At 43.8% G+C, this 25,507-nt stretch overlaps 1 protein-coding gene across 4 annotated transcripts; it reads right to left on the bottom strand.

The window, feature by feature from the left end:
- Window positions 1-9,257: 9,257 nt before the first annotated feature.
- IFT22 (intraflagellar transport 22) lies at window positions 9,258-15,909 on the bottom strand. 4 transcript variants are annotated; one of them, XM_037139202.2, is made up of 5 exons: window positions 15,807-15,909; window positions 12,683-12,759; window positions 12,464-12,553; window positions 11,995-12,197; window positions 9,258-11,176 (listed from the first exon to the last, which is right to left on the bottom strand). In XM_037139202.2, the coding sequence occupies exons 1-5, from the start codon at window positions 15,843-15,845 to the stop codon at window positions 11,028-11,030; spliced, it is 558 nt and encodes a 185-aa protein (XP_036995097.2). In that variant the 5' UTR covers window positions 15,846-15,909; the 3' UTR covers window positions 9,258-11,027. The 4 variants fall into 4 exon arrangements, with proteins under 4 accessions (XP_036995097.2, XP_053511341.1, XP_036995096.2 ...); XM_053655366.1 differs by having other exon boundaries at window positions 12,683-13,043; window positions 15,807-15,894; XM_037139201.2 differs by lacking the exon at window positions 15,807-15,909 and adding an exon at window positions 15,643-15,788 and having other exon boundaries at window positions 12,683-13,043.
- Window positions 15,910-25,507: the final 9,598 nt, after the last annotated feature.

Genomic DNA, 25,507 nt, shown 5'->3' with positions numbered 1-25,507 from the left:
GAAACTAACTTTTATGTATATCAACTGTAATTTAAATCTATTGATACGACCACATTTCCTGAGCTCCTTCCCTGGATGCCCTGGTGTCAAATATTCTGTCTAGTCTTCGCCAGAGGACACCAGAGACATGGTCGGAAAATCCCACCCTACCTCTTCCAGCTGGTTTCTAAAACTTGGAAACGGTACCCAGGTCCTTTGTTGGGGCACTTGTATTAGTTCTCTATTACCGAGCAACAGATTACTCTAAAACTTAAAACAGCAAACAGGATGTTTCTCAGGCCCTGAGGCTGGGGCATCAGGGAGCAGCTGAGCTGGGTGGCTCTGGCTCAGGGTCTCTTATGAGGAGGAGGCCACGAGGCTGCTGACACCGGATTTGTGTCCCCAGAGATAACGAGTTTGCTAAGAACAGACTGTAGAAAGATAGCACATCTCAGGGCCTCACGGTGAGTCTCTCGGGGAGAAGGTGTCCTGAAGGGGTACAGAGACAAAGTCCTTACGGCTCGGTTTCAAGCAGAGGGTGAATAAGGAGCTCCCGGAATGAAAAGCACAGGCAGACGTGTGACACCTGCGTCTGATTCTGTATCGTGGGAGAATGTGCATGTTAGTTTCTGTAGAGGATGATTTAAAGACTGAGTGGTTTAAGCGATGCTTCAGATGAAGCATACCCAGGTAAGAATGAGACTCAGAGTGCCACAGGGAAAAACCTCCCAAACCCCAAACTCTAGGAAGTCATCCAAGGTCTAATTTATGTCCCAAAGGTAAAAGACAAGAGCTTAAGAGAAGTAGAAAAACACAGTGCTAGGTCAACACAGATTCGGCCTTTCTTTGGAGGAGGATGGGCCCCTCACTATTCTTACACATTCGTACTCTTTCCAACTGCTGGTCTGGTCCATTACATTCTCATTCTCGCCCTCCAGTATGAGCTCTACCCCCTCTCCACTGCCCAGTAGCTTTCCCAGCCCCAGCTCCCAGGGCAGGATGGTCAGGAACTGCTCCGGCATCAGCAGCTTCAGGATCTGCTCCTTCAAGGGCATCTCAGGCCTCAGCCACCAGCACTGAGCTCCTGGGGACAACCTCATGGGATCCCAAACCTCCTGGTCCTGAACTGTCTGAAGTGCGGACAGGCCTGCTCCTGGCTCGAAGATTCCTTGCAGCAAGGTCTCTTCCCCACCGCCACCCGTGCCAGTCAGTGGTCCTCTGGGTGGCCAAGGACACAGCCCCCACTCATTGCTGGGGTCATTCTCGACTGGAAAAGTCTCCAAAGGGGCTCACTTGTGCCGTTAACTTTTAGAAAAACTCATGAGCTTCTTGATATTTCAGACACTTTCTGAAAAAAACTGAAAACATGATTTTAGAAAATTTCAGCCCCACCAAAGAGAATACAATAATACAATGAACTCCCATGTGCCCACCACCCAGTCTCCATAGCTCAGGGTCCCTTATTTCCTGCCATGCTTCTTTCCTCCACGCTCCATTACACTTCCTGTGTGTGTGTGTCATACTTTAAAGCAAATTCTACTCATTTCACCCTGTATGCCTTTGTGGAGGCAACTTTGCCCCCAAAGTCCCGCCCGCCCCCCCCCCATCCGCCACGGATGAAAGGGAAACTACCAAGACATGATCTGCTTGGGAAGGAGAGGTGGCCAATTTTCTCAGAGGAGAAAGGCCAGCAGCCGCTTCCTCAATGGCTTTTATTGGGTTGTAATACACAAGAATACAGGCGGCAAGGATCAAACAGTAGATAACATTTCAAATAAATCTGAGGACTTAGTCTGAGTCGGTGTCTGTCAGGAAAGGGGGTTGCAGAAACTTTGGGAGACATACTCATTTCCTGCTCGGACCTTTATCATATGAATGAAAGCACTCTTATCAAAGCAGGCTTCACAGGACTTTTAGGAATTCTTTCTTATGCCCCATCACCCCAGATCCCGCTCTAGCCAGCAAGGGGCTGCACCACCTCCCTCATCACAGGTTTTCAGGCTTAAGTGGATTAGAGCCAGGAAGCGCTTCTCCCAGAGGACTTGGTGACTCAGGCTATGTCAGAATAGCTGGGGGGCAAGGGTCCATCACTCCCTCTTTGTTGCAGCCCCCGAGACCTTCCATGATGGCCTCCCAGGTGATTGTGTCTGGCTTAGATTGCCCCTCCTCTGAGGAGTCATATCGGTCTCTGACTAACTGACCATGCACTGGTAGCAGGGGAGGAAGCGGGCACAAGCTTTGTCTCCTTGTGGCTAGCATTCTGGAAGTCGCTCGTTCAGTCTTAGCGATGGGGGGCAGTTACAACTCCTGAAACCAGGCAGAGCGATTCCCAAACTGCCTTAATTTCCGGATAGGTAACTCTAGGAGATAAGAGAATTACAGTTGAAAAGATTTCTGAATATATATAATAGTAGAGAGCATAGTTTAGTAATCTCACTGTACCAATCACCACCTCCAATAATTATTGACACCTGTCCAATCTCCTTTCATCTGCTCTCCATCCACCCCCACCCCCCACCATACACACACTAGAGATTTTTTGAGCAAATCTCAGACTCCATTTCATCCATAAAGTCTGCAGTATATGTTTCTGAAACTATTTTCCTTTTTAAAGCACAACCCCAACAGCATTATCCCAAGTAAAAATTTAAAACAACAATTTGTTAATATCAACAATGCTCACTTATGTTTTTCTGATTTTTAAACAATTCACATCCCCCCCCCCCCCCTCCGGGGTCACGTGGCTCAGCTGGGTTGGAGCGCAGTTCCAGTGTACAGGAAGGTTGCAGGTTGATTCCCTGTCAAGGCACATGCCTAGGTTGTGGGTTCCATCCCTGGTTGGGGAGGCAACCAATTGACATTTGTCTCTCCCTTTCTCTCTGTCTCTCTATCCCTGGGTGAGGATTAAAAAAAAAATAACAATTTTATGGTTGTTAGAATCATCACCCAAACACAGTCCACATATTGCATTTGGCTGGTAAGTCTCTTTGTTTTCAGGACCACTTCCTTTAAACATTTTAACTTGAACTATTTCAGTTGTTTGTTCTTAGAATGAAATGAGCATGAACTTAAATGCTCGAGTGTCTGTTCTACCTAAAGCATTGTGTTTTGTGCTGGGAATACAGGGATGAGTTGACAGCCCTGGCTTGACCTTTGACTTGGGGCAATTCGGGACTCTCTTCTGTAACGTGAGGGAGTTGGAGCAGGGGTGCCCTGGATGGCTATAAAAGCGGGCTAACACAAACTTGTAAATTTACTTAAAACTTTTAATTTTTTTTTTCTCATCAGTCTTCGTTAGTGTTTGTGTATTCAATATGTGGCCCAAGACAACTCTTCTTCTTCCAGCGTGGCCCAGACACGCCGAGACGCGGGACGCCCCCGGTAGACGTTCTCTAAATGCCCCGCAGTGTGTCACCGCGACCCGCCACGCTGGTCCGAGCACGACGCCAGCCGAGTCAGTTCACGCCTTGGGAACTCGCACCGTAGCCAGCGGAACGAGGCCAAAGCCTGGGACCCAGGCGGCCGCCCACCAGCCCAGGGCCTCGGGAGATCAGGTAACGCGGAGGAGATCGCTCCAGACGCCAGAAAAAGCCTCACCAACCGGAGGGCCAGTGGGCGGGCTGAGATTCGCCCGGACCGCCGCGGCTAGCGGTCACCGCTCGGCCGGCCCCGCCCAACTACAGTTCCCAGAGTCCTTTGCGGCTTTTACGTAGGGTTCGTGACCCCACGGCCCTCGGGGAACAGGCCTGCACGTGGCCGTGAGCGGAACAGTCTCCCACCCACGAGGCTTTCAAACGGCCGGCGGTGCCCATTGTAACCAGTCCTTGGTTCTGGGGCCCAAGCCCGCAGAAACATTTGGCTTGGCCGTAGCCCGGAAGGCCGGACTACATTTCCCAGGAGGTTCAGGACTCACGCCACAACGGTGACTGGCAGTGGATTTCAAGGAGACGGTTCCCCGGGGTTTGGGCTCCTCAAGCCGGTGAACAGAGGAGCGGAAACAGAGAAGACTCCTGGACGAAATGATGAAGGAGAATGGAAATTCGGTTATAAAGCTGCGTTAAAGAGCACAGCCCCTTCCGTTTACACTTTTGTTTCCGCGGTCTCCCTGGACTACTGCGACCGTCGCACAGCCAGCTGGGAAGTGCTGGCGACGTTCCCTTAAGGGCTGCGGGAAATGTAGTGAGTGGTGAGCGGCTGCAGCTCTGATCACCTACGAAGCTTGCAGAGCAAAGGGGACAAAACCCTGTCTTGTCCAAACACAAATTTTACCGCCCTAATATTTCCTGAGTTTGTGCCTTTCTCTTCATGCCAACCCCCATTGCTGTATTTCAGACAGTTTGCATTTCCTCAAGCTGCTCCCAGTCTTGTTCACCTATTATCTACGCTGCCACCAAATTGTCCCTGCTGTGCTTCAGGCTCTCTAGTGGCTAATACAATCAAGGCCAGGTCCCTTGGCTGGCAGGTGTACTTGACCTAACCTACTGTGTCCCACCAGTCTCCTTGTACAGAAGAACCATGCTCTAAATCAGGAGTGTCCAACCTGCAGCCCCAGGCCACATGCAGCCCAGGATGGCTATGAATGCAGCTCAACACAAAATCGTAAATTTACTTAAAACATTATGAAAAAATTTTGATCATTACATGTTGCAGTGTATTTAATGTGTGGTCCAAGACAACTCTTCTTTCAGTGTGGCGCAGAGAAGATGCCAGCAGTTTGGACACCCCTGCCTGAAGCATTGACTTTCAACCAGTGTACCATGGCACACTCGTGTACCACAAGAATTTTTTAAATGTGCAATACCTATTTAGTCAGGGGTACTGACCTCTTTTCCCATAAATTGTCAAATTAAAAAAAAATGACAATAGCTATTGGTTTGAATGAATCAAAATTATACCTATTTTTGTCAGATCAGAAAAAAAATTATTTTTTTGATATGCCACAGAATTTTGGTAATTAGTTTGTGTGTGCCAATGGATGAAGAAGGTTGCAAATTGCTGCTCTAGGTGGCTCTTCATCTCATGTGATTAATGCATTAAAGCTATTTGTAGCTATTTATTTTTAATGCAGAGCACAGCTACCTGCTTTTAACAGTTGCACCCAAACTAGGGTGATACATTCCAAGAGTAGTTAGATTTGAACAATATTCTTGAAAAGCACTTGAAATATGTATGTTCTTTTATAAGTAAAAACCAAGTTCCTCGTACTCTGATAAAATAATAATTTTACCTGGCTGGTGTAGCTCAGTGGATTGAGCGCAGGCCTGCGAACCAGACAATTGGGGTTCAATTCCCAGTCAGGGCACATACCGGGGTTGCAGGCCAGTTCCCTGCAGGCCAGTTCCCTGCAGGGGACGCACGAAAGGCAACCGTACATTGATGTTTCTCTCCCTCTCTCCTTCCCTTCCCCTCAAAGATAAATAAATCTTTTTAAAAAATAATAATTTTATTTCTCTGAACAAAATATTTTATTACATGATATAGTTAACTCACATACAGGTGTTTTCTAGGCCTCTGTAAAGTCACACAAAGAATTTAAAAAGGATGGTTCTTGTATAAAGTACTTATTACAAAACTCCAGTAAGATATAAATGTAAGATAGATGAGTTTTATTTTACACAACATTTTGAATGTCTAACATCTATAATTATACCTTATCCAAAGAGCAGTGTGGCATGGATTTGTACTGAGACTTTAGAGAAGGGAGGCATACTTTTCTTTTGTTTTTTTGTTTTTTTACTGGCTGCTTGTCGTTTATTCTCATGTATGGCTTGGATAGTAACGAGTGGGGCTCTCTCAACTTCCTTTTTGGTGTTATGCTATTTTGATATAAAAGAACCCAAATGTTTCCACGTGCTGCAGTCTGTCTAGGGTATGGGATGGTGTGGGGAGGGGGAGGGGGTCGAGGAGAAGGGGTGTGTGGTGGGACCCGAAGAGCCTACTGCCTCCGGAAGTCTAGAGGATGACGGTGGTCACTCAGGATGACACACCCCTGCCCTCGCTGCCAACTCTGTTTGCTTTGCCAGGCTGCTTCCTCCTGGGTTCCTGAGCCAGGTCACAGGTGGTGATGCTGCTGCAGGCCCCAGTGCTCTGGGGACTCCCACACCGTGGCCATGAGGCAGAGAGGGGAGGCAAACTGTTAAAGACTGTCAAAAGCCTAGATAGGAATGAACTGTAGAGTGCAGAAAGATAGATGAGGTGTTGCTCACTTCAAAGCACTAAAAACTTTCCTTTTGAAGTGGGAATAGTTGGAAGACAAGCAATTTCCATTGGCTTTTAACTTCAGTAGGAAGAATGGCCTGTATCATAAATGTAGGAAATTATTTAACTGATAAAGCAGCGAGGAAGTAACATCAAAAATATGTTATCTATTCTTAAGATTCAAAGCAGAATTTCCTCCCTCCTCATTAATTTACTTTCTTTGGTTTTGATTTTTAAAACGTGAAATCATATCTTGCCAAGGAGAGAGTACATTTTTTGAGAAAGCATCAGCCACGGCTGGAATCTTCATGTAATCCTCAACGATCAGGTAGGGGAGTCTGAAGTCAAGATCAAGAAGAGCCATCATTCAGAGTAATTCTCCTAAGTGGTACAAACGCAGTCACCTTTTCAGTGGGTCAGGAGTCGTGCTTTTGTATTAACTCGAATATATGTCCTCAGGTACTACAAAGCTCTACTCTTGGTTACAGCAATTTAGCCTACCTACTGACATAACAATCTTACGGTGTTTCACAAAAAGTATAGTGATCTCCAGGAGCTTCCCCGAGCAATTTCCAGATATGTGCCTTCTAGTTACCATGTAAGTGAGTAAGTTAAGATTGTCTTTACAACAGACAGAGCTCTGGAATTCTACTCAATCATTTGATTGGTTCCAAGAAATATGAAGCTAGTTTCTATCAGCAACATACTTGCAAACCACTTTCAACTTCAAAAATGGTTATTTGCCATGCTGTTGTTGCTCTGGTTGTGTTGTTTAACTAGATTTAGTCTCAGAGGGTGTGACACTCTTAGCCAAATCCACTTGGTGACTCTGCCCAGTTACCACAGACAGCAGAAAGACCAGGGGTCTGGTTCTGTCCCTAATCTGCTGGGCCTGGGACTAGTTATTTGTCATCCTCTTCCCCCCAAACCTGCCGCTGCTTTTCAATTAATGCCCCAGTGAATGGCACCTGTATTAGGCTGAATAATGCCCCCTTCCCCTTAAATACCTGGTCCTGATCCCTGGAACCTGTAAATGTTACTTTTCTTGGAGAAAGCCCCTCTGCAGATGTGATTAAGGATCTTTAGACAGAGAGATTATCCTAGATTATCTGAGTGGGCCCTGACTGCAATTGTAAGGGTCCGTATAAGGTAGTGAAAGGGGAGTTTGAGTCAGATACACAGAGGAGAAGGTCATGTGCACAGGGAGCAGAGATCAGAAGATTCTGGCCTTGAAAACTGTAGTGATGCCACCACAAACCAAGGAGTGAGAGCAGCCACCTCCATACTGGTCCTTTCAATCCAGCACTCATGCCGCCATCAGGTTTCTCTAAAGTAGAGAGATGACCACATGAACCTGCAGTGAAAGTCCTTCAGTGGCATCTGAATGCCTGGAGGAGGAAACCCTAACTCCTAGAGGCCCTTCGGCATCTGGCCCCCGTTTTCTCCCGCTGCCACTCCCCTCCCCTGCACACTCAGACTCACTCACCTCCACTCTCCTCACCCACACACTCACTCACCCACTCACTGCTCGCACACTCAACTTGAGTCATGCTGAACTACTGAACTTCCCACATGACTAGGCTACTTTATGCATCTGTGGCTTTCAAGTGCATTGCCATATCTATGATACAAAAAAGAAATCTTATCCCCATCATACGCTAACACATGCATGGCAAAAATCATTGTTCAGTTAGATGCCCTGGCAGGTGTGGCTCAGTGGATTGAGTGCCGGCCTGCAAACCAAAGGGTCACCAGTTCGATTCCCAGTCTAGGGCACATGCCTAGGTTGCCGGCCAGGTTCCCAGTTTGGGGCATGTGAGAGGCAACTACACATTGATGTTTCTTTACCTCTCTTTCTCTCTTCCTTCTCTTCTCTCTAAAAATAAATAAATACACGACATCTTTAAAATAATCATTGTTCAGTTAGAAAATAGTTCTGCGAAATCATAAATCAAAACCAGGTTGCCAAGGCCAGCAATCTTAGTTTATCCTTCCCTTGAAAGGACTGACGATTGAAACCGCCTCCCTAAAAGTCCGATTTAAACATGTGTATCTCAAATCATGTTTTTTAAATGCCATTAGAAATGTTCATTGATAAGAATGTATTTCAGCTAGCTATTTAAAATATCTAATATAAAATGCCACCATCAATGGTTATGTGAAATATTATGGAGCTGTAACAAACAAGGCAGCTCTCTATATATTTATACAAATCTCCAAGATAAGAAAAAAATGAAGTGTAAAAAAGTGTGACTAGTTTGCTGCTGTGTCCATTAGTAAAACACATGTGTAAATGCACAGGCTGCCTCCATCAGAATATGGGGGGTACGGGTGGGGTCCGAGGGACACGGAAGACAGGGGGACGTCTCATTCAATGTCCTCTTGTAACTTGTGCACGTGTGGCCTATTAAAACTGAAAACATTTTTCTCAGTTCAAACACTTACAAGGGTTATACTCTGGCCATTAACATCAATGAAAGCTGCTGGATTAATTCTTCTATTGAGCTTTGGGATCATCATAAAAAGACATAATAATAATAATAATTTAGTTTTCTTTCTGAACTTGTATTCTACGAAATCAATGATTATTACTTCAGCTATTGCGTAAAGATGATTTGCTTCAGTTTGCATTAACATTACTGTGTGTTCTTTGCCTGTGCCCCAGCTGAGAGCTGGTTGGACAGCAGGAGGAAATTGACCCGGGCTTAGAATGTGCCCACGGACAGCCCAGGCGGTTCCCGAAGAGTTGACTGTAGTTCAGCCTAATGTTACCAGGGGGTTGTCACTGTCTGCAAATGCCACACAGCGCCATTCCAGTCTTCCTCACTGTAAAGTGAAATGCCCCCAACCATATTTATTCATCTCAAGTGCCTCTTCTTTTCTCTCTCAGTTGAGAAAACCTACATCTAATTTTAATCTATTTAATATATTTTCAGGTTAGCTATGTAAAAAGTTGCAAATATAAAAATTATGAATGAACAATAATTCCTAAGATTATTATTAGACAAACTTGCCTATACAAAAACTACAAACTCGCTTTTGGTTAGAGCATTAAATCTTTTGATTTAATTAGGTGTTATTACAACATTATATTGCTTTTATTTCATGTTTTAGAGAGAGGGGAAGGGAAGGAGAAAGAGGGCAAGAGGGATTGAAGTGAGAGAGAAACACTGATCTATTGCCTCTTATACACACCACAGCCGGGGACCAAACTCATGTGTCCTGACCAGGAATTCAACTGGTGACCCTTCACTTTGCAAAACTGAGCCACAGTGGTCAGGGTTATGTTGCTTTTTAAAAATGACATGAAGTAATATTTAAGAATTAAATTCCCCAGGGGTCATAAATTACTTTTTAGAAGATATATATGTATTCTACTTTGTGTAGTATCCAGATATCAAGGATATCTAAATAACAGTGAAATATTAGAGAAGTTAAATGCTACCGTTCTTCAAAAACATCTTAGGTGAACTGTACACCAATGTTCCTAGCAAATTACAACAGCCAAAAGGTAGAAACGCCCCAAATGTCCATCAACAGATGAATAGACACACAAAATGTGGTCCACACACACAGTGGGACAGGATTCAGCCTCACCATGGAAGGACGTTCTGACACTGCTACGACATGGATGAGCCTTGGGGACACTGTGAAAGGGAAGTAAGCCAGTCACCGAAGGACAAACACTGTGATCCCACTCACACGAGGCGCCAGAGTGGTCACACTCACAGAGCCAGAGAGCAGAACGGTGGCTGCCCGGGGCGGAGGGAGTGCGAATGAAGAGTTAGTGCAGCGTTTCAGCCTGGGACGACGAGAATGCCGCAGGGGTGGACGGCGGTGAGGGCTGCACGGCACCGGTGTGAATGCACGTAGTGCCAGAATGTACACGTGGAAATGGCCAAAATGGTAAATTTCATGTTATGTATATTTTACAATTAAAAAAGGATAATGGTATTGTGAAAATTTTATAAATATCATAAGTGATTAAGTAAACCTTCCTGTAGGTTTATAATGAAAGTATCATTGCATTTCTTACTATTGTAATGGGGGTAATATTCTGAAAATATTCACCTGCCATATTCTCAGTATCTCCCCACCCCAAATCATGTTTTTCTCCCAGTAAGCTGAGCACGGAGAAATGACTGGACAGGTCACTATGGCACAGGGTAAAGTGACCCTGCCGTACAGACACACAGAGACCAGGGACGGGTGGGGGACACGAATGGCTGGCAGAGATGTGCAGGGCCGGCCCTGCCAGGATGGGGCCGACTCAGTCTGGGACCGCTGCTTCCATGGGGAGAGCCCATGCTACAGGCCTCACCAGTCTCCCACCGGGCGGGAGATTCCAGTAGGGTGGCCACTGACATCTTGACAGAGGTCAGGGGGGAACCAGAGGACCTGCCCTTGGAACAGTTGCCCCACCCAACAAGGGCACAAACACTGTCCAGACACTCTGATACCGTGTTACAGAGCATGCGGAGGAAGTGGATTATAATCTTGAATTAATTAAATATTTATTAGAGACTGAACTAACCTGAAAACATTTAAATGCAAGAGGCGGAGATACAGTGGGTTCCCACTATTCATGGTCATCATGGTCTGTAAAGCCACCACAAAAACTATATTAGTAAACACCAAAGCCCTCTCCTGGGGAGATACAGGGCTCGGTTCAGACAGAGAAGAGATGGAATGCTTCAACTCCCTCGGTGACTGGTACTTTCGAGAAGGCAGACACAGTTTCTTCTAGAGCCACGGGAGAAGAAAACATCAGTACCCGGTAAGGTTTTGGACCTGTGCTGGGGAAGAAGTTGACCTCACTAGGGATGAGGAAGAGTCCAGGTAAAGGCTAGTTAGGTAATAATGGACATCTCCTCCCGGTCTCTGCTCTCAGACATGGAGTTGATGATGCTTTTTAAATATTTCATGAATTCCATCCGGATCTCTTCAGGGTCATCCTCAAGATTCGAGTGCACCAGCTTCAGCTTGTTCAAGGGTGGTGCTTAAAAAGGAAAAGAAGGCAATGAGGCACGGACTTTTATTGAAGGCCATTTCTAGTTCCAAATGGCTGGAACCTTATAGAAGTCAATTCGCTCAACTTTCTGAAGTCCACAGATAAGCTGTGTCTTGCTCAACATGATTTAACATAGGAAGGTTTCACCACACTGCCACCTGACAATAGGATGACAGTTCTATAAGCCACTGCCAGGTCCTCTTTGTTCTTATACCAGAAAGAAAGAGATGCCTGAACATTGTGAGTTATCTTCTATGATCACACTGTCACATCTGTAATGGTGTGTGTCCCATGCAGATTCAAGTTTTTCTTGAGAAAAGGCCAGTTAGGAAAGAGTGACCCTAATAATACTGATGAGCAGCTAAAACCAGCTGTTTCCCCTCTTGGTGTCTACCTGCTTTTAAAGTGTCTATATCCTTACCTGAATGGGATGTCAGATCTTCCAATCTGGCAATTCTGATTTACATGGTGAGAAAAACAAATGCCTAGGACATACCAGATGCTCACTAATTGCACACAAATACTGTTTTCAAGGACAAAGCCACGGCTGGGTAGCTCAGCCAGTTAGAGCACCATCCTGACACACCAAGGGTGTGGGTTCGATCTCCAGTCGGGGCACATATTAGAATCAACCAATGAACGCATAAAGAAGTGGGACAACAAACTGATGTTCTTCTCTCTCTCCCCCTTCCTTTCTCTTTCTAAAATTCAATTAAAAAGAAAACAAAAAACAAACACACAGAGCAATACACAAATGCCTGGAACACTGAAGACAGAAGCAGACAGGAGAATTGCAGTCTCCTTACACAAAGACAGGCTTCCTTTCTCACTTCCAGAGCCTGGTTTGTGGTGTGCAATCAACAGACACTGAGTATCCTGTAAGAACTGCTGTTGAACAAAGCAGGAATACCACATCTCAATTTCCTTCAGGTGGCTTGGGATGTCTGCGTTGAAGACAATCACCACTCCATGACAGTCCTTCATCAGGGCTGGCCAGCAAGATTCGAACCTGCGAGGTAGCAAAGAATTCAGCAAACGTTAGGTGGTTCCGGTTTCTAATGGTGGACTTAAAAAATAGTATCTTACTATTGCTAATTGATGGACGACTTCTCATTGTATTGAAACCCAATCACTAAAGTTTCAAGAGCAATGCATATTCTAAACAATTGACCAAGCCCCTAATACATGCTAGGAAGTGTGCTTGGCCACGGTGCCTGGTGGGAAGCTGATTTTCTTAATCATTTGATGAAGAAAACCCTCTTAAGGGAAACGTACTTTGGATCGCCGCCACAATCCCATAGCTCAAATTCGCACCCCGTGCCTTTGTTGTTGCTGGCAACGTGTGGGTTCTCGAATTCCAGGATCCTAGAAAGAAAAACAGCAGCAACATCGCTACTTTGGAAATATTATGCTTGTAGAGTACCATCAGCATCCAACGTAGAGGGTGGGTGGACAGGGGCTCTCTGGGACACAGATTCGTTCATCAGGGCTCACCTCACTCCTTGGGTTGGGTTGTATTCAGTGATGTCAGAAGATTCTGTCAGGAAGTTGGCCAAAACGGTTTTTCCACTCTGTGAAAATGAAGATAATAAAAATCTTTTCTGACGAGCAGGAAAGTAAACCATAAAAGAGCCCTCAGTAGCTGGTTTGGAAGCGGATGTGATGGAGTGCAGGCCGCAGCCACCGGGGATCACCGGAGCAGAGGGCTCCTCTGGTTGGGTGGACCTCGCTGACTGGGGCGGCGCGGTCTGCATAGTCTGCTCCAGGGCCCAGGCAGCAGGGAGTCCAGCACTGGCTCTGCCACGGGGCGACCATGCGCACGTGGATTTCCCCGGCTACCTCTCAGTTAACTCATCTAAGAACAGGAAAAAAAAATCATGTGAGCTTTTCCTGACTTGCTCCTCTTCACATCTTCAAGAAAAACCAGTCTGTCACAGCTCATTAGGAAGCCACTGAGGCCAAGAAAGGGGAAGAGAGTTTCTCTAAGTCAAAAAGAAGTTCAAAGTCGGAGCTGGGCCCCGGCTGGAGGACTCCTGGCTGGCTATGCCACACCCTCGTGTAGAGCAGTTTCTCCCTCTGCACAATACACACTCGAAATGAACAAACAGCCCTCCTGGTCCTTCCGCCCAAACTATCCGTCTGTCCACCCCACACCCTCTTCAAAGGTAACAACAATGATGTTTTTCAGATTTTTTTCCCTATACATTTGCATCATTCATTTAATAAACATTATGTATGCCCACATGTAAAAAATTTTTTTTCTCCACCCAAATTATTCCTTAGAAGGGGAATCTCTTATATTTGAATCCTTATTGAAAAATATCTCAAATTATGCTCTGCACTTCGGTAACTTTATTTTGAACAACTGCTTCACTAGAACGGCCTCAGTCGATGCCAGTTTGGGAGGCCTGTGCAGGTCGCTGGCTGGAATCAGGAAATAAGTAAATAAAAGGGAGGGGAGAGACTTAACATTGTTTTAATAATTTTCTCTGAGGATTTGGCCTCACAAATTATCACTTAACAATAACACAGTAAGTAGTCATATTAGAAATCATGAATATTTATCTAGATGGTGAATGAATAAAGCAAATGGCTTGATGTTATAGGAATGGTTCCTTGAGCTGGAATACATTTCCAGGAAGAGGTTCATACGCAGACTGAAAAAGTGACTACTTAGGTGGAGTGTTTTGTCAGGTGACTCAAAAAGTGGCACTAGTCATAAAGATGACTTTGGTGTCAAAGGTGCAGGTGAGGGGCTCGAATAAAACTGTCATGAAATGCAAGAATGGAATAAAACAGCATTCCTAAATTATCATAAGCTTAATGTACCTTTAAATGTGTATATAGCTACACTGATACAGAAAACATTATAAAAGCATACTTGTATATTTCATTTATGCCCTTAAAGTTTATGTATATTAGCCGACTAAAACCAATTTTTTAAAGGGGTGGGATCTTAAGGGGAAATGAAGAAATCGCCTGCTAGAACCATAAGACACTTATTTTTAAGTGTCTGACTTGTGCTAGGTGCTGTTGAATAAATTAGAAAGAGATAAAGAGATCAGTACCAGGATAAAAATTAAGCAGGGTGATATTAGAGTCTTTGAATTGGGTGGTCAAGGAAAGCCTAGATAAAGTTTAAATTGAGGTTTGAATGAGTCAACTGAGGCTCCCAATCAGAGGGCATAGCTGTTTCAGAGGCACCAGGGCAGGAATGGGCACAGCATGCTGAAGGAACAGAAGGTCAGTCAAGTTTGAAGAATAGTGAGGGAGAGAGAAATGTGTATGCAGAAATATATTTTGTTGTTGAAGTTGGGTGATGGGTACTAGGAGTTCATAGTTCTTTCTCCCTTTATATGTTTGAGAATTTCCATTAAAATGCTATCTATGCTTGTTTTACTTTTCCTTATTCTCTGCATATTGTTATTATCTATTTCACTTAATAATCTGTGTCTTGGAGAGTTCTCCATGTCAATACACAGACTTGCCATGTTTTGTTTAACTGCCACACAGTTCTCCAGAGTAAGAATGTACCTTAGTTTATGTAGGTATTCTATTACTGATGGTATCTAGGCTCCCAACTGTTCACTATTGTACATGACTCACGGGGAGCATCCACACGTTTTCAGCTCCTGTAGATGCTGAGAAATGTAAGTGCAGCATTAAAAGCTAAGCACATTTTAAATTTTAATGATTTGATCACCAAAAAAGCTGTCATCATTTTATAGCCCCAACAGAATCCTAGAATACTCATTTCCCTAAGCATTCGAACACTGGTGTTAATCAATTTAAATTTTTCTCATCCAATCTGATAGGTAAACAAACGTCATCTTTTTGTCTTAAGTTGAGTTCCTGCAACTGTGAAGCTGGGCGTCTTTCTCACACTTACTGATCAGTTGGATTTTAGTGCAGAGCCTTAGCTCAACTTTCTATTGAGTTCTCTCTTCTTTCTCAATGTCAAACTCGTGATCTAGCTATTAAGTCTTCATTTGTAGTGTATTTTGCAAATACTTTTCCTGGGCTTTAACTTCGCCGTCATTTCTTTTAAGTCTTTTTTATTTTTATGTTGTGCTTAATAAGAACTTCCCTATTTTAAGATTAAAAACGTATCTTTTGCAGTAGATATATTCATCTACCACAGTGGTTCTCAAAGTGTGGTCCCTGGGCAAACAGCATCAGCAAAATGCAACTCTCATTCTTTTACTACTTCCAAGTTTGTTTGTTTTTTTACACATTTAGTTTTAGTCCATCTGAATTTTATTTTTGTGTATGGTACACATAAAGACTTAACCCCCCCGGCCATCATCACACATACATTAATTGCTAATTGTTCCCAAACTAGGTTATAGTCCAGTCTTTCCTCCTTCTGGTTTTCTCGTACCACAGACATATTAATTAGGGATAGCCTCGAATGCAAAGTGAGATATAAGTTTTGGCTCCAAAACGCCACTCACTATATCTCGGGCCTTGAGGTCTCAATGAAACAGGGTCAGTGTCTGGAGGCTCGGCGTTTTCGGTGAGGCGGACGACTCCGTCCCATTTCCGGGGGGCGGGGGGCACCGGGAGCACCCCCGCCACCGCTCGCTGCGCCCGAAGCCACACCCGGCCCCGGCCTCACCTCGCAGGGCCCCACGAAGAGAATCTTGGCCTTCAGCATCGCGGTCCGCAGCCTACAGGCCCACCGGAGTCCACTCTAGAGTCGTCTGAGACCGCACCGTTTGTCGGGGAGGAGCCGCGGAAATCTTCGCGTGGATTGGCTGCTTTGTTTCCATGGAGACAGGGGAGGGGCCCGCGGGGGCCGACGGGAGAGAGCGGGCTCGGGCGCAGGTTCTGGCTGTTTGAAGGCGGTGGGTGGGCACGGCGACCCCCGCAGGGTGGCGTGAGCTTCTGGCTGAAAGTCGGCGTGCGAGGCTCAGGGACAGCGTAGGAGGGACACAAAAGCCTGACCTGGATTCAGACTTTCTTCTGAGCGGGGTCAGGGGCGGAACGTAGAGCTCGCGAGTCTGTCCTCTTTGTCGAAAGGTTGGATTGCGGCTTCTTTTTTATTTTTATATTTTAAGATTAAAAAATATATTTATTTACTTAGTTTCTTCCTCCCTCCCTCCCTTCCTCTCTCTCTCCCTCCCTCTCTTCTTATTTTTTTAGAGAGAGGACTAGGGAGGGAGAAAGAAAGGGGGAGATGAGGACCTGGCCCATAACCCAGGCAGGTGCCGGGAAGGGAATCGAACCAAGCAGAATCCAGCTGGCTGAACGTACTGTTCGGTTAGCACGCCCGGCACGCAATGCACCGAGCGAGCGGCACGCAATGCACCGGTCAGGGCGTATTGCGGTCCTCAATCTCCCTTATTTCTCGCTGTTAACTGGACAGCTCAAACAAGCCATGTAGCTGATGAACTGGGGTTGGAACCAGCCCCCTGTCGCCTTTTCACTCTGGCATGATACTGGCTACATTGAAAACGGATTTATCATATCCCTGGCCCAGTCTAGAAGAAGTCGAGGAAAAAACGAGCCTCTGGTCTCTGTAAAGGGATTTTGTAAAGGGATCTCTCTGTAAAGGGATAAGGGATCACTCACCTTATTTGGGCGATCTGGAAGGAACCAAAAGGGAAATGCCCTGATGTGTTCAGTGTAAGTGCCGGTGTCCGGATGTACTGCTGTTAAATTCAGTCATTAGGTCCGTCTTAAATTTCAGACCCGGTCCAGAATTTTGGGAGAGGCCATGAAATTAAGCATCTATGTGCCAAGAGTGCTGATAAAAGATATGTTAGCCCACAAAGGTGCTCCCCTGACTAAAAATACTAAAACTCGAGGTTTATTTTTTGGTAGGTTAGTTATATAGTCTCTGTATTACAAAGAGCTGGTGAGTGAACTATAAGGAAGAGTCTGCTTCAATATCAAGATGTCATGATTTGATTGATTGGTTAAATAAGTTCTTTTTAAAAAATATATATTTTATTTATTTTTATTTTATTTATTTATCTTTAGAGGGGAAGGAAGGAGAGAGGGAGAGAAACATCAATGTATGGTTGCCTCTTGTGTGTCCCCTACTGGGAACTGGCCTGCAACCCAGGCATGTTCCTTGACTGGGAATCAAACCATGATCCTCTGGGTTGCAGGCTTGTGCTCAATCCACTGAGCTACACCAGCCAGGGCAGTTAAATAAATATTTTTTGAATGCCTACTTTATACCAGGCACTCTTCTAAGTACTAGGGATGTTCCTATAATTCTTGAATCTGCCATTCCAATATAGTAAATGGAAATTCATTAAACAAGTAAATATTGGGTTGGCCAAAAAGTCCATTTAGTTTTTTTCTGTAAAATAAAAGGCACATTTTTTCATTTTCACCAATAACTTTATTGATTTGGATATTTTGAGAATGTCGGCTATCTCCCACTATTGGATTCTAGTGGGCAGAGGCCAAGGGTGCTGATAAACATAAGACATGCGTAACACAAAGCATTACTTGGCCAAAATGTCAGTAGAACCAAGAAACCTCACAAACCACTTTGACACATTTGACCATCGCAGCACTTTCTCCATACACTGCACAAAAAGTTTTTTGCATTGCAGTTGTGTTTTACCTTTTTGAAATAAAGCATAATATGCCAAAAATGTTGTGTATTGTCTTCCATCTTCAACATTAAAATGGCTTCACAAAAATTCACCAAATTTGATAAGTTTTTATTAGTGCATGCTGATATGACAGCTGTCACAATACAATCTAACAAAATTGTTTTGAATGAAGTTAAAGACAACTGAGCACTCCTAAAGCCATTGTGTGGAAAAAACTAAATGAACTATTTGCCCAACACAATAAATAACATACTCTCAGGTAGAGACAATTTTAGGTAGTGGTAAATGCTGTGAATAAAAATAAATCACTAAAGAGTTAGAGTGCTAAGGAGCCAATTTTGGACAAAATGGTTAAGGCAAGACCTTGGTGCACAGGTGACGTTGGAGCAGAAAGCTGAATGAAGAGAGGGCTCAGAAAAACAATGTGAAGATTTGGAGGGAGAGCTTTCCAACAGAACAGCAAGAGTAAAAACGCTGAGGTGGAGATAAACTTGACGTGTTCCAAGATCAGCCCAGAGAGCCCATGAGGTGGGTGCAGAGAAACCAAGGGGGAATGCATGTAAGACTTTGAGAATTTATTCTATGCTTGTATTGTATTTGGCTCTGCGTAATAGAAACTTCACCACAGCAATTTAACCAAGTGATGGATTTACTGTTTTCTCACCTCACAAGGAATCAAAGGATGAGCAAATGAGAACTGATGCAGCTGCTCAAGGAACAAGATCCTTACTCCCTTTGTGTCCCGACATCTTTGGCATGGCTACTTTACCTTTGTTTTTTTTGCTTGTTAGGTAGGAACAAAGGAAAACAAATGTCAAAGGTTGTATAGCACTAAAGTCTCCCCTTTTCTCAGGAAAGCGTAGCTTCCTTAGAATCCCTATTCAGTGATTTTTCCTGGGTCTCCAGGTTAGAATAGGATCACGTGACCTCCCTAACTGCAAGGGAATCTGGGAAATGTAGGTTGTAGTTTTGCATGTTGCTTTTCCCAAGAATGAGGGCAGGGGTGGTGAGGGGAAAGATGACATTGGCTAGGAACTTCGTGAGCCAAATAATCATTAAGGAGGGTTTTTGAACAGGGGATTGACATGATCTGATTTACATTTTAAGTTATCTTCCATTATTAAAATATTTGCTCATTTTTCACTGTAGGCAGTTCACATGGCAAAAATATTAAGCAGTTGGTTTTAGTGTGGTGTATAACTGCTGTATAAGGTTTCATCCTGAACCTCAAATCATGTAATTAATAATTCATCTTATTTATGACCTAACTGTAAGTCTTTTATTAGTAAAGGCTCATGGAAAAGATCTTTTATTAAGCTGATGACTTGACCTACATTTAATTTTCCTGCAGCATATGAAGTATTGTACCAGAGTGATAAAAGATATGTAACATTTTATTGATACAGCTCTCCTTCAGAAGGAATACATTTTAGGATTTTGATGTGAATCATGTCCATGTTGATAGTATGCACAATAATTTGTGTTTCAAGAGATTTATTTAATTGCCCTTTGCCCACATATATTATGTAGTCTATTTGCAATTGTTTATTTATTTAATTTTTTAAAATATGGTTTATTGATCATGCTATTACAGTTGCCCCATTTTTTCTCCCCTTTATTCCCCTCTGCCCTGCATACCCCACTCCCATCAGCATTCCCCGTCCCCCACTTAGTTCATGTCCATGGGCCGTACAGATAAGTTTTTTGGCTTCTCCATTTCCCACACTATTCTTAACCTCCCCTATCTATTTTGTAGCTACTATTTATGTTTCTTATTTCCTGCACCTTCCCCCCCAATTCTTCCCCTCTCCCTCCCCACTGATAACCCTCCATGTGATCTCTATTTCGGTGATTCTGTTCCTATTTTAGTTGTTTGCTTTTGTTTTTTTAGGTTCAGTTGTTGGTAGTTGTTTGTTGTCATTTTACTGTTCATAGTTTTGATCATCTTCTTTTTCTTAGATAAGTCCCTTTATTATTTCATATAATAAGGGCTTGGTGACAATGTTACTCCATTAACTTGACCTTATCTGGGAAGCACTTTAACTACCCTCTCATTCTAAATGAAAGCTTTGCTGGATAGACTAATCTTGGATGTAGGTCCTTGCCTTTCACGACTTGGAATATTTCTTTCCAGCCCCTTCTCACCTGTAAGGTTTCTTGTGAGAAATCAGCTGATAGTCTTATGGGAACTCCTTTGTAGGTAACTGTCTTCTTGTCTCTTGCACTTTTAAGATTCTCTCCTTATCTTTACTCTTGAATAATGTAAGTATGATGTGCCCTGATGTGTGCTTCGTTGGGTCCAGCTTCTTTTGGACTCTCTGAGCTTCCTGGACTTCCTGGAAGTCTATTGCCTTTGCCAGATTGGGGAAGTTCTCCTTCATTTTTTTTCAAAGAAGTTTTCAATTTTTTGCTCTTCCTCTTCTCCTTCTGGCACCCCTATTATGTGGATATTGGAACATTTAAAGTTGTCCCAGAAGTTTCTAAGCCTCTCCTCATTTTTTTGAATTCTTGTTTCTTCATTTTGTTCTGGTTGAATGTTTATTTCTTCCTTTTGGTCCAAACCATTTATTTGAGTCCCAGTTTCCTTCCCTTTACTGCTGGTTCCCCATACATTTTCTGTTATTTCACTTTGCATAGCCTTCACTTCTTCCTCTATTTTGTGACCATTTTTAACCATTTCTGTGAGCATCCTGATTACCAGTGTTTTGAACTCTGCATCTGATAAGTTGGCTATCTCTTCATTGCTTAGTTCTAGTTTTGGAACTTTGATCTATGCTTTCATTTGGGCCATATATATATTTTTGGTGTCTGCATGCCCGTTATGTAGTAAGAGCCTTAGGTATTCACCAGGGTGGGGCAACCCAGGTCACCACAGTTGTGGTGCTGTAAGTGGGGAGGGGTCCCAGAGGGAACAATGCTACTAGCTTGGCTCTCACCCTGCTTTCAGTCACTTCCCCCACTACCCACAAGGAGATTGTGCTCTTCTGGTGCTCATTCCCAGATGTGTGGGTTTATGTATGGTCTAGAACACTGTGGGTCTCTTCATCGAACTCTCCTGTGAGGCTGGGAGTTCCCACCAGAGCCACAAGCCCCACAGGTCTTTATAGTCAGAGGTTTTGAGGCTTTATTTCCCCACACTGGAACCCTGGGTTGTGGGGTCTCTCTTGCTCCGCAGTTGTTCCTCCTGGTTTATTCACATGCAAATGTGGGACTGCTCGGTCCACCAGCCACCACCTCGCCCTCCCTGGTTCTCTAGCTGCCACCTTGCCACCAGTCCCCTCTGTCTCTGTCCTCCCCTTCTACTGGACTGGATGAATGTTTCTTCTTTAACTGCTTGGTCATCGAATTTCCATACAATTCGATTTTCTGGCAGTTCTGGTTATTTTTTTGTTTTTAAATTTGTTGTTGTCCTTATTTTGGTTGTGCAAAGAGGCAAAGTGTATCTACCTAGGCCTCCATCTTGGCCAAAAGTCTATTTCTAGTTGTTTTTTTTAAAAGAGAATAGTTTTTATGGAGAAACATTAGTGGGTGTTAATTATCTCCCCACCTGTATTTCTGGGTGTTAGTTCAGCTGCTTTGCTAGTTGCAAAGCTGTATTATTAGAGTAAAAATGTATTTGTAAACAGTATGGGAATTAAAAATTAGAAATAAAACCATTTCCTTATAAAACGTAGTGATCACCAGCTGCTGTGTGGAAGAAAGTGGGCAACAGTGGACATACAAGTGCCAATCTGGAGTGTCCCCATGCAGTTTAAGAGATGAGTGATGATATTAACAGTGGAGGTTGGACTCATATTTTGAAGGTAGAGCTAGCGGGAGTTGCTGATGGATTAGATGTCAGGTGTGAGGGAAAGAGGAGTTAAGGATGACTTCCAGGACATTGACTTATTTGGTTGTGTGAATGAGTTTCTCCATTACCAGACCTGGGAAGGCTAGGGGAAGAGCAGGGTTAGGGAGTGGGAGATTAAGAGTTCTGTCAGTTTTGAAATGCCTATTAGCTGTTGAGTGACAAATGGGATATAAGATTCTGCACTGTATGGGAGAGGTCAGGACTAGAGATATAAATCTGGAAGAGATATTTATGAGCATATGGTATGCCATTAAAGCTGTGGACTAGACAGAATAAGTAGGGAGTAAGTGTAGGCAGAGAAGATAAGTGTAGACAGAGTACCCTGGGGCACTCTGCTATTTAGAGGGTAATCCAGCACAGGAGGCTGAAAGAGAACATCCAGAGAGGAGGGAGGAAAACTACAGCGATGGCATCAGGCAAGTCAAGTGAAGACAGCCAGTGTTGCAGGAGAGGGAGTGACCCCTTTTATCAAAGGCTTCTAAGGGATCCAATGAGGTCAAGGAAGGTGACCCAGAATTGAACACTGAATGGGGTAAGATGGAAGTTCTTGATCACTTTTAAAAAATACTTTTCACTAATATCTTTTTTAATGTTTATTTTTGAGTTCTCATCCAAGGACATGTTCACTGAATTTTAGAGAGAAGGGAAGAGAGAGTGAGAGAGAGAGAGAAAGAGAAAGAAACATCGATGTGAGAAAGAAACATTGATGGATTGACTCTCATATACACCTGACTGGGATGGAACCCACAACCTAGGTGTGTGCACTGACTGGGGATCAAACTCACAACCTTTTGATATATGGGAAGATGCTCCAACCTACTGAGCCACCCAGCCAGGCTGTTGCCATCTCTTTTTTATTTTTTCTTTAGCTTCCTTACTTCACCCTTGACTCTCCCTGTTCCTTCTTATTCCTTGAAGTTTTTGTTCCAGTGAAGAGGCAAACAATGGGTAAACCCCAAACAGGGAGTCCCTGCTAATAACCTTGGGTGAGTGTTTCAATATTTTTTTCATATACCTTATATATCCCCATTCTACATAGCTCTATATATATACAGATCCATAACAGTTGCCAAAACGTGACTCTTCGGATTTTGGCTGAGGCTTTAAAGGCTTGTAAACCATGTTAAGTGTCTTCCAGACTCTAGTGCATTTCTGGAGGACTTAGCATGTCACCTGGAAGTTATCAAGAGTCTTGAGGTTGACGAGGGAGAGGGAGAATTTCTTTGGAGAGTATGCTGTTTGCTCATCTTGGGTCAAGTTAGAAATGGGGCTTCAAAGAACCTTTGGCCCCTGGAATTTGGGCAGCATGAGGACAGGCTTGAGAAGCGGTAAGGAGATCTGGTCCAAGGCAAGAGGGTAGGGAAAGAAGAGGGTGCACTGGGAATCACCAAGGATATAAGAGCTTCTCCGAGGGACTTGAGGTGGGAGAGAGTGGGCTTTGGGTCATTTTGGGTTTTGCTTGTGAAAACCCCCTGGAAGAGGTGAATTTCCCAGAGAAGGTGGACTACTGGATTTCTGGGCTTAGGGAGGACATTGCAAGCCTTTACCTGGAGGTGGTACCCTATAAGGAAGCAGTAGTCAGAGCCTGTGTCCTGAAGGTTCCAAGAACCCTTGAAAGTTCCTCAAAGATATACAAATCAGCATGGGGCATCCTCTAATACCAGAGGGCACTAGTGCTGGATTATATCTGCACCTATTAAATAAGACCTTTTCTCTCCCTTCTCTCTCCTTCTCCTACCTCACCCCAAACTCAACTGTGGAATAGCCTGAAGTAGCCTGGAATGAGAGTTGGGGGAGCAGGAGTAGAAGATCAAGACTAGCAAAAAGGAAAGAAGATGGCCATGGCTCCTCCTCCTTCAGTCCTATCAGCCTGAAGCTGCCTGGGGCTGAGGGTAGGGATGGGGCAAAGGGTGGTGGTGACTTTAACTTTGAACAGAGTTTTGATTAGTACAGAGAACAAGACATTTTCAATAAAAGAGATTATTCTTGGAGCTGAAGGTGCTAGGGAGATTTATTGTTACCTGGGATTGACTGAAAAATTATGGAAAGTGCCTGAGATTTCATCTAAGGAGCGGGTAAGAATGAGTCTACAGAGAAGGTTTGAAGGAAACAGTTGGGGGAAAGAATAAACTTGTTCGAATAAATAAGTCTATCCAGTTCATCTTAAAAGTGGTTCAATATACACATACATATACACACACTTTTTTTGGTCATTGTTTTACAAAAGTGGGATCGTGTCCTAAATATTATTTTATATTTTGTTTTCTTTGTTTAACAATACCTTGCTCCAAGTCACTTATTGTAGTTCTATTACAGTTTTTAAGGTTGTATGCTTTTTATAGTCTGAATAAACCACAGTTAGTCATACATTTTCTTAATGATGGACATTATAGCTTAGGGCCAATAATAGCAATGTCTGGCTTTACATACTGGTGGCTTTACCTCTATAGAATCTATGGAGCAGGGAGAGGATTGCAGGGTCAAGGGGTATGTGTGTTTTAAATATTAATAGCTATTTCCAGATTACTTTCCACTTGTCTGTTTTAATGACGTTTCACCAGCACTAATTTTTGTCGATAATATATATTTTCATAATAGTTGGGGATTTTTAAAAAGGTTTTATTTATTTATCTTTAGAGGTGAAGGGAAGGAGAGAGGGAGAGAAATATCAATGTATGGTTGCCTCTCATGTGTCCCCGATGGGAACTGGCCTGCAACCCAGGCATGTGCCCTGACTGGGAATTGAACCTCAATCTTCTGATTCACAGGCCTGCGCTCAATCTACTGAGCTACACCAGCCAGGGCAATAGTTGGGGATCTTGATAAATGGTCTCAGTGGACTGATGAGGAAGAAAATTTGACTATAGGTTAAAAAGAGAATGAGAGGTATAGTAGCTTTTTATTGTTATGTAACTTAGTGCCTTAAAACAATAAGCATTTATATGTCGCAATTTCTCTGGGCCGGAAATCTGGGCATGATTTACTGCTGTCTCTGATTTAGAGTTTCTCACCAGGCTTTCATTAAGGTGTTGGCTAGAGCTGCAGCCACCTTAAGGCTTGAGTGGGGGAAGATCCACATCCAAGACCACTCTTCTGGCTGTTGGTAGGATCCAGTACTTGAGGGACTCAGTCCCTTTCTAGCTATTGGCAAGAGACCACCCTCATTTTCTTGCTAGGCAGGCCTCTCCATTGAGTGGCTTGTCATATGGCAGCTGGCTTCTGTTGGAGTGAGCAAGTGAGAAAACAAAGGAGAGTGAGCAAGATGGAAGCCACAGTCTCTTATAACCTAAACCTAGGAATGACATCCCATTACATTTGCTATATTATATTCCTTAGAAGAAAGTCCTTAGGTCTGGCCCACAATGAAAAGAGGGGATTAAATAAGGATGTGAATACCAAGGTGTGTATATCATTTGGGGCCATTTCAGAAGTGGATTCTAAAACACTGTGAATACAATTTTTCATAAAGAGAAAAAACCACTGCCATTTCAAATGTACTTATTAATTATAAAGAGGAGCTCATGCTTCCTGTAAAGGTGGTCTAGATAATTTGTTCCAATGCTCTACTGTATAACAAAACAGCTAAAATATTTAAAAATTATTTGCCTAGAGGCACCAGAGAAAGAATAGGACAGTGAAGTTTCACCTGATCAGAATCCGAGGAGGATGGAAGCCCAAGGAGAGGAGTCCCAGGCTTGGGGCTGGGTGTCCCTTGGATGTGCTTAATTATTTCAGAGGGGATGGCCAAAGGGCTGAAGAAAGACTGTGCAATAGAACTTCTTGGGCAGTGGGGCCATGGAATGGAGACTACGGTCTGCCAAGTGGGGAGGGCACTGATGAACTTTTCTCCATTTGGGGTTAAGGTCCTGAAGGGCTTCACCCCAAGATCAAGGT

This window comes from Artibeus jamaicensis, unplaced genomic scaffold (genome assembly GCF_021234435.1).
Source record: "Artibeus jamaicensis isolate MK-2021 breed Jamaican fruit bat unplaced genomic scaffold, CSHL_Jam_final contig_956, whole genome shotgun sequence".
NCBI classification, from domain to species: domain Eukaryota; kingdom Metazoa; phylum Chordata; class Mammalia; order Chiroptera; family Phyllostomidae; genus Artibeus; species Artibeus jamaicensis.
Note: the sequence above shows the minus strand (reverse complement) of the source record. Positions and strands in the feature narration are given on the sequence as shown.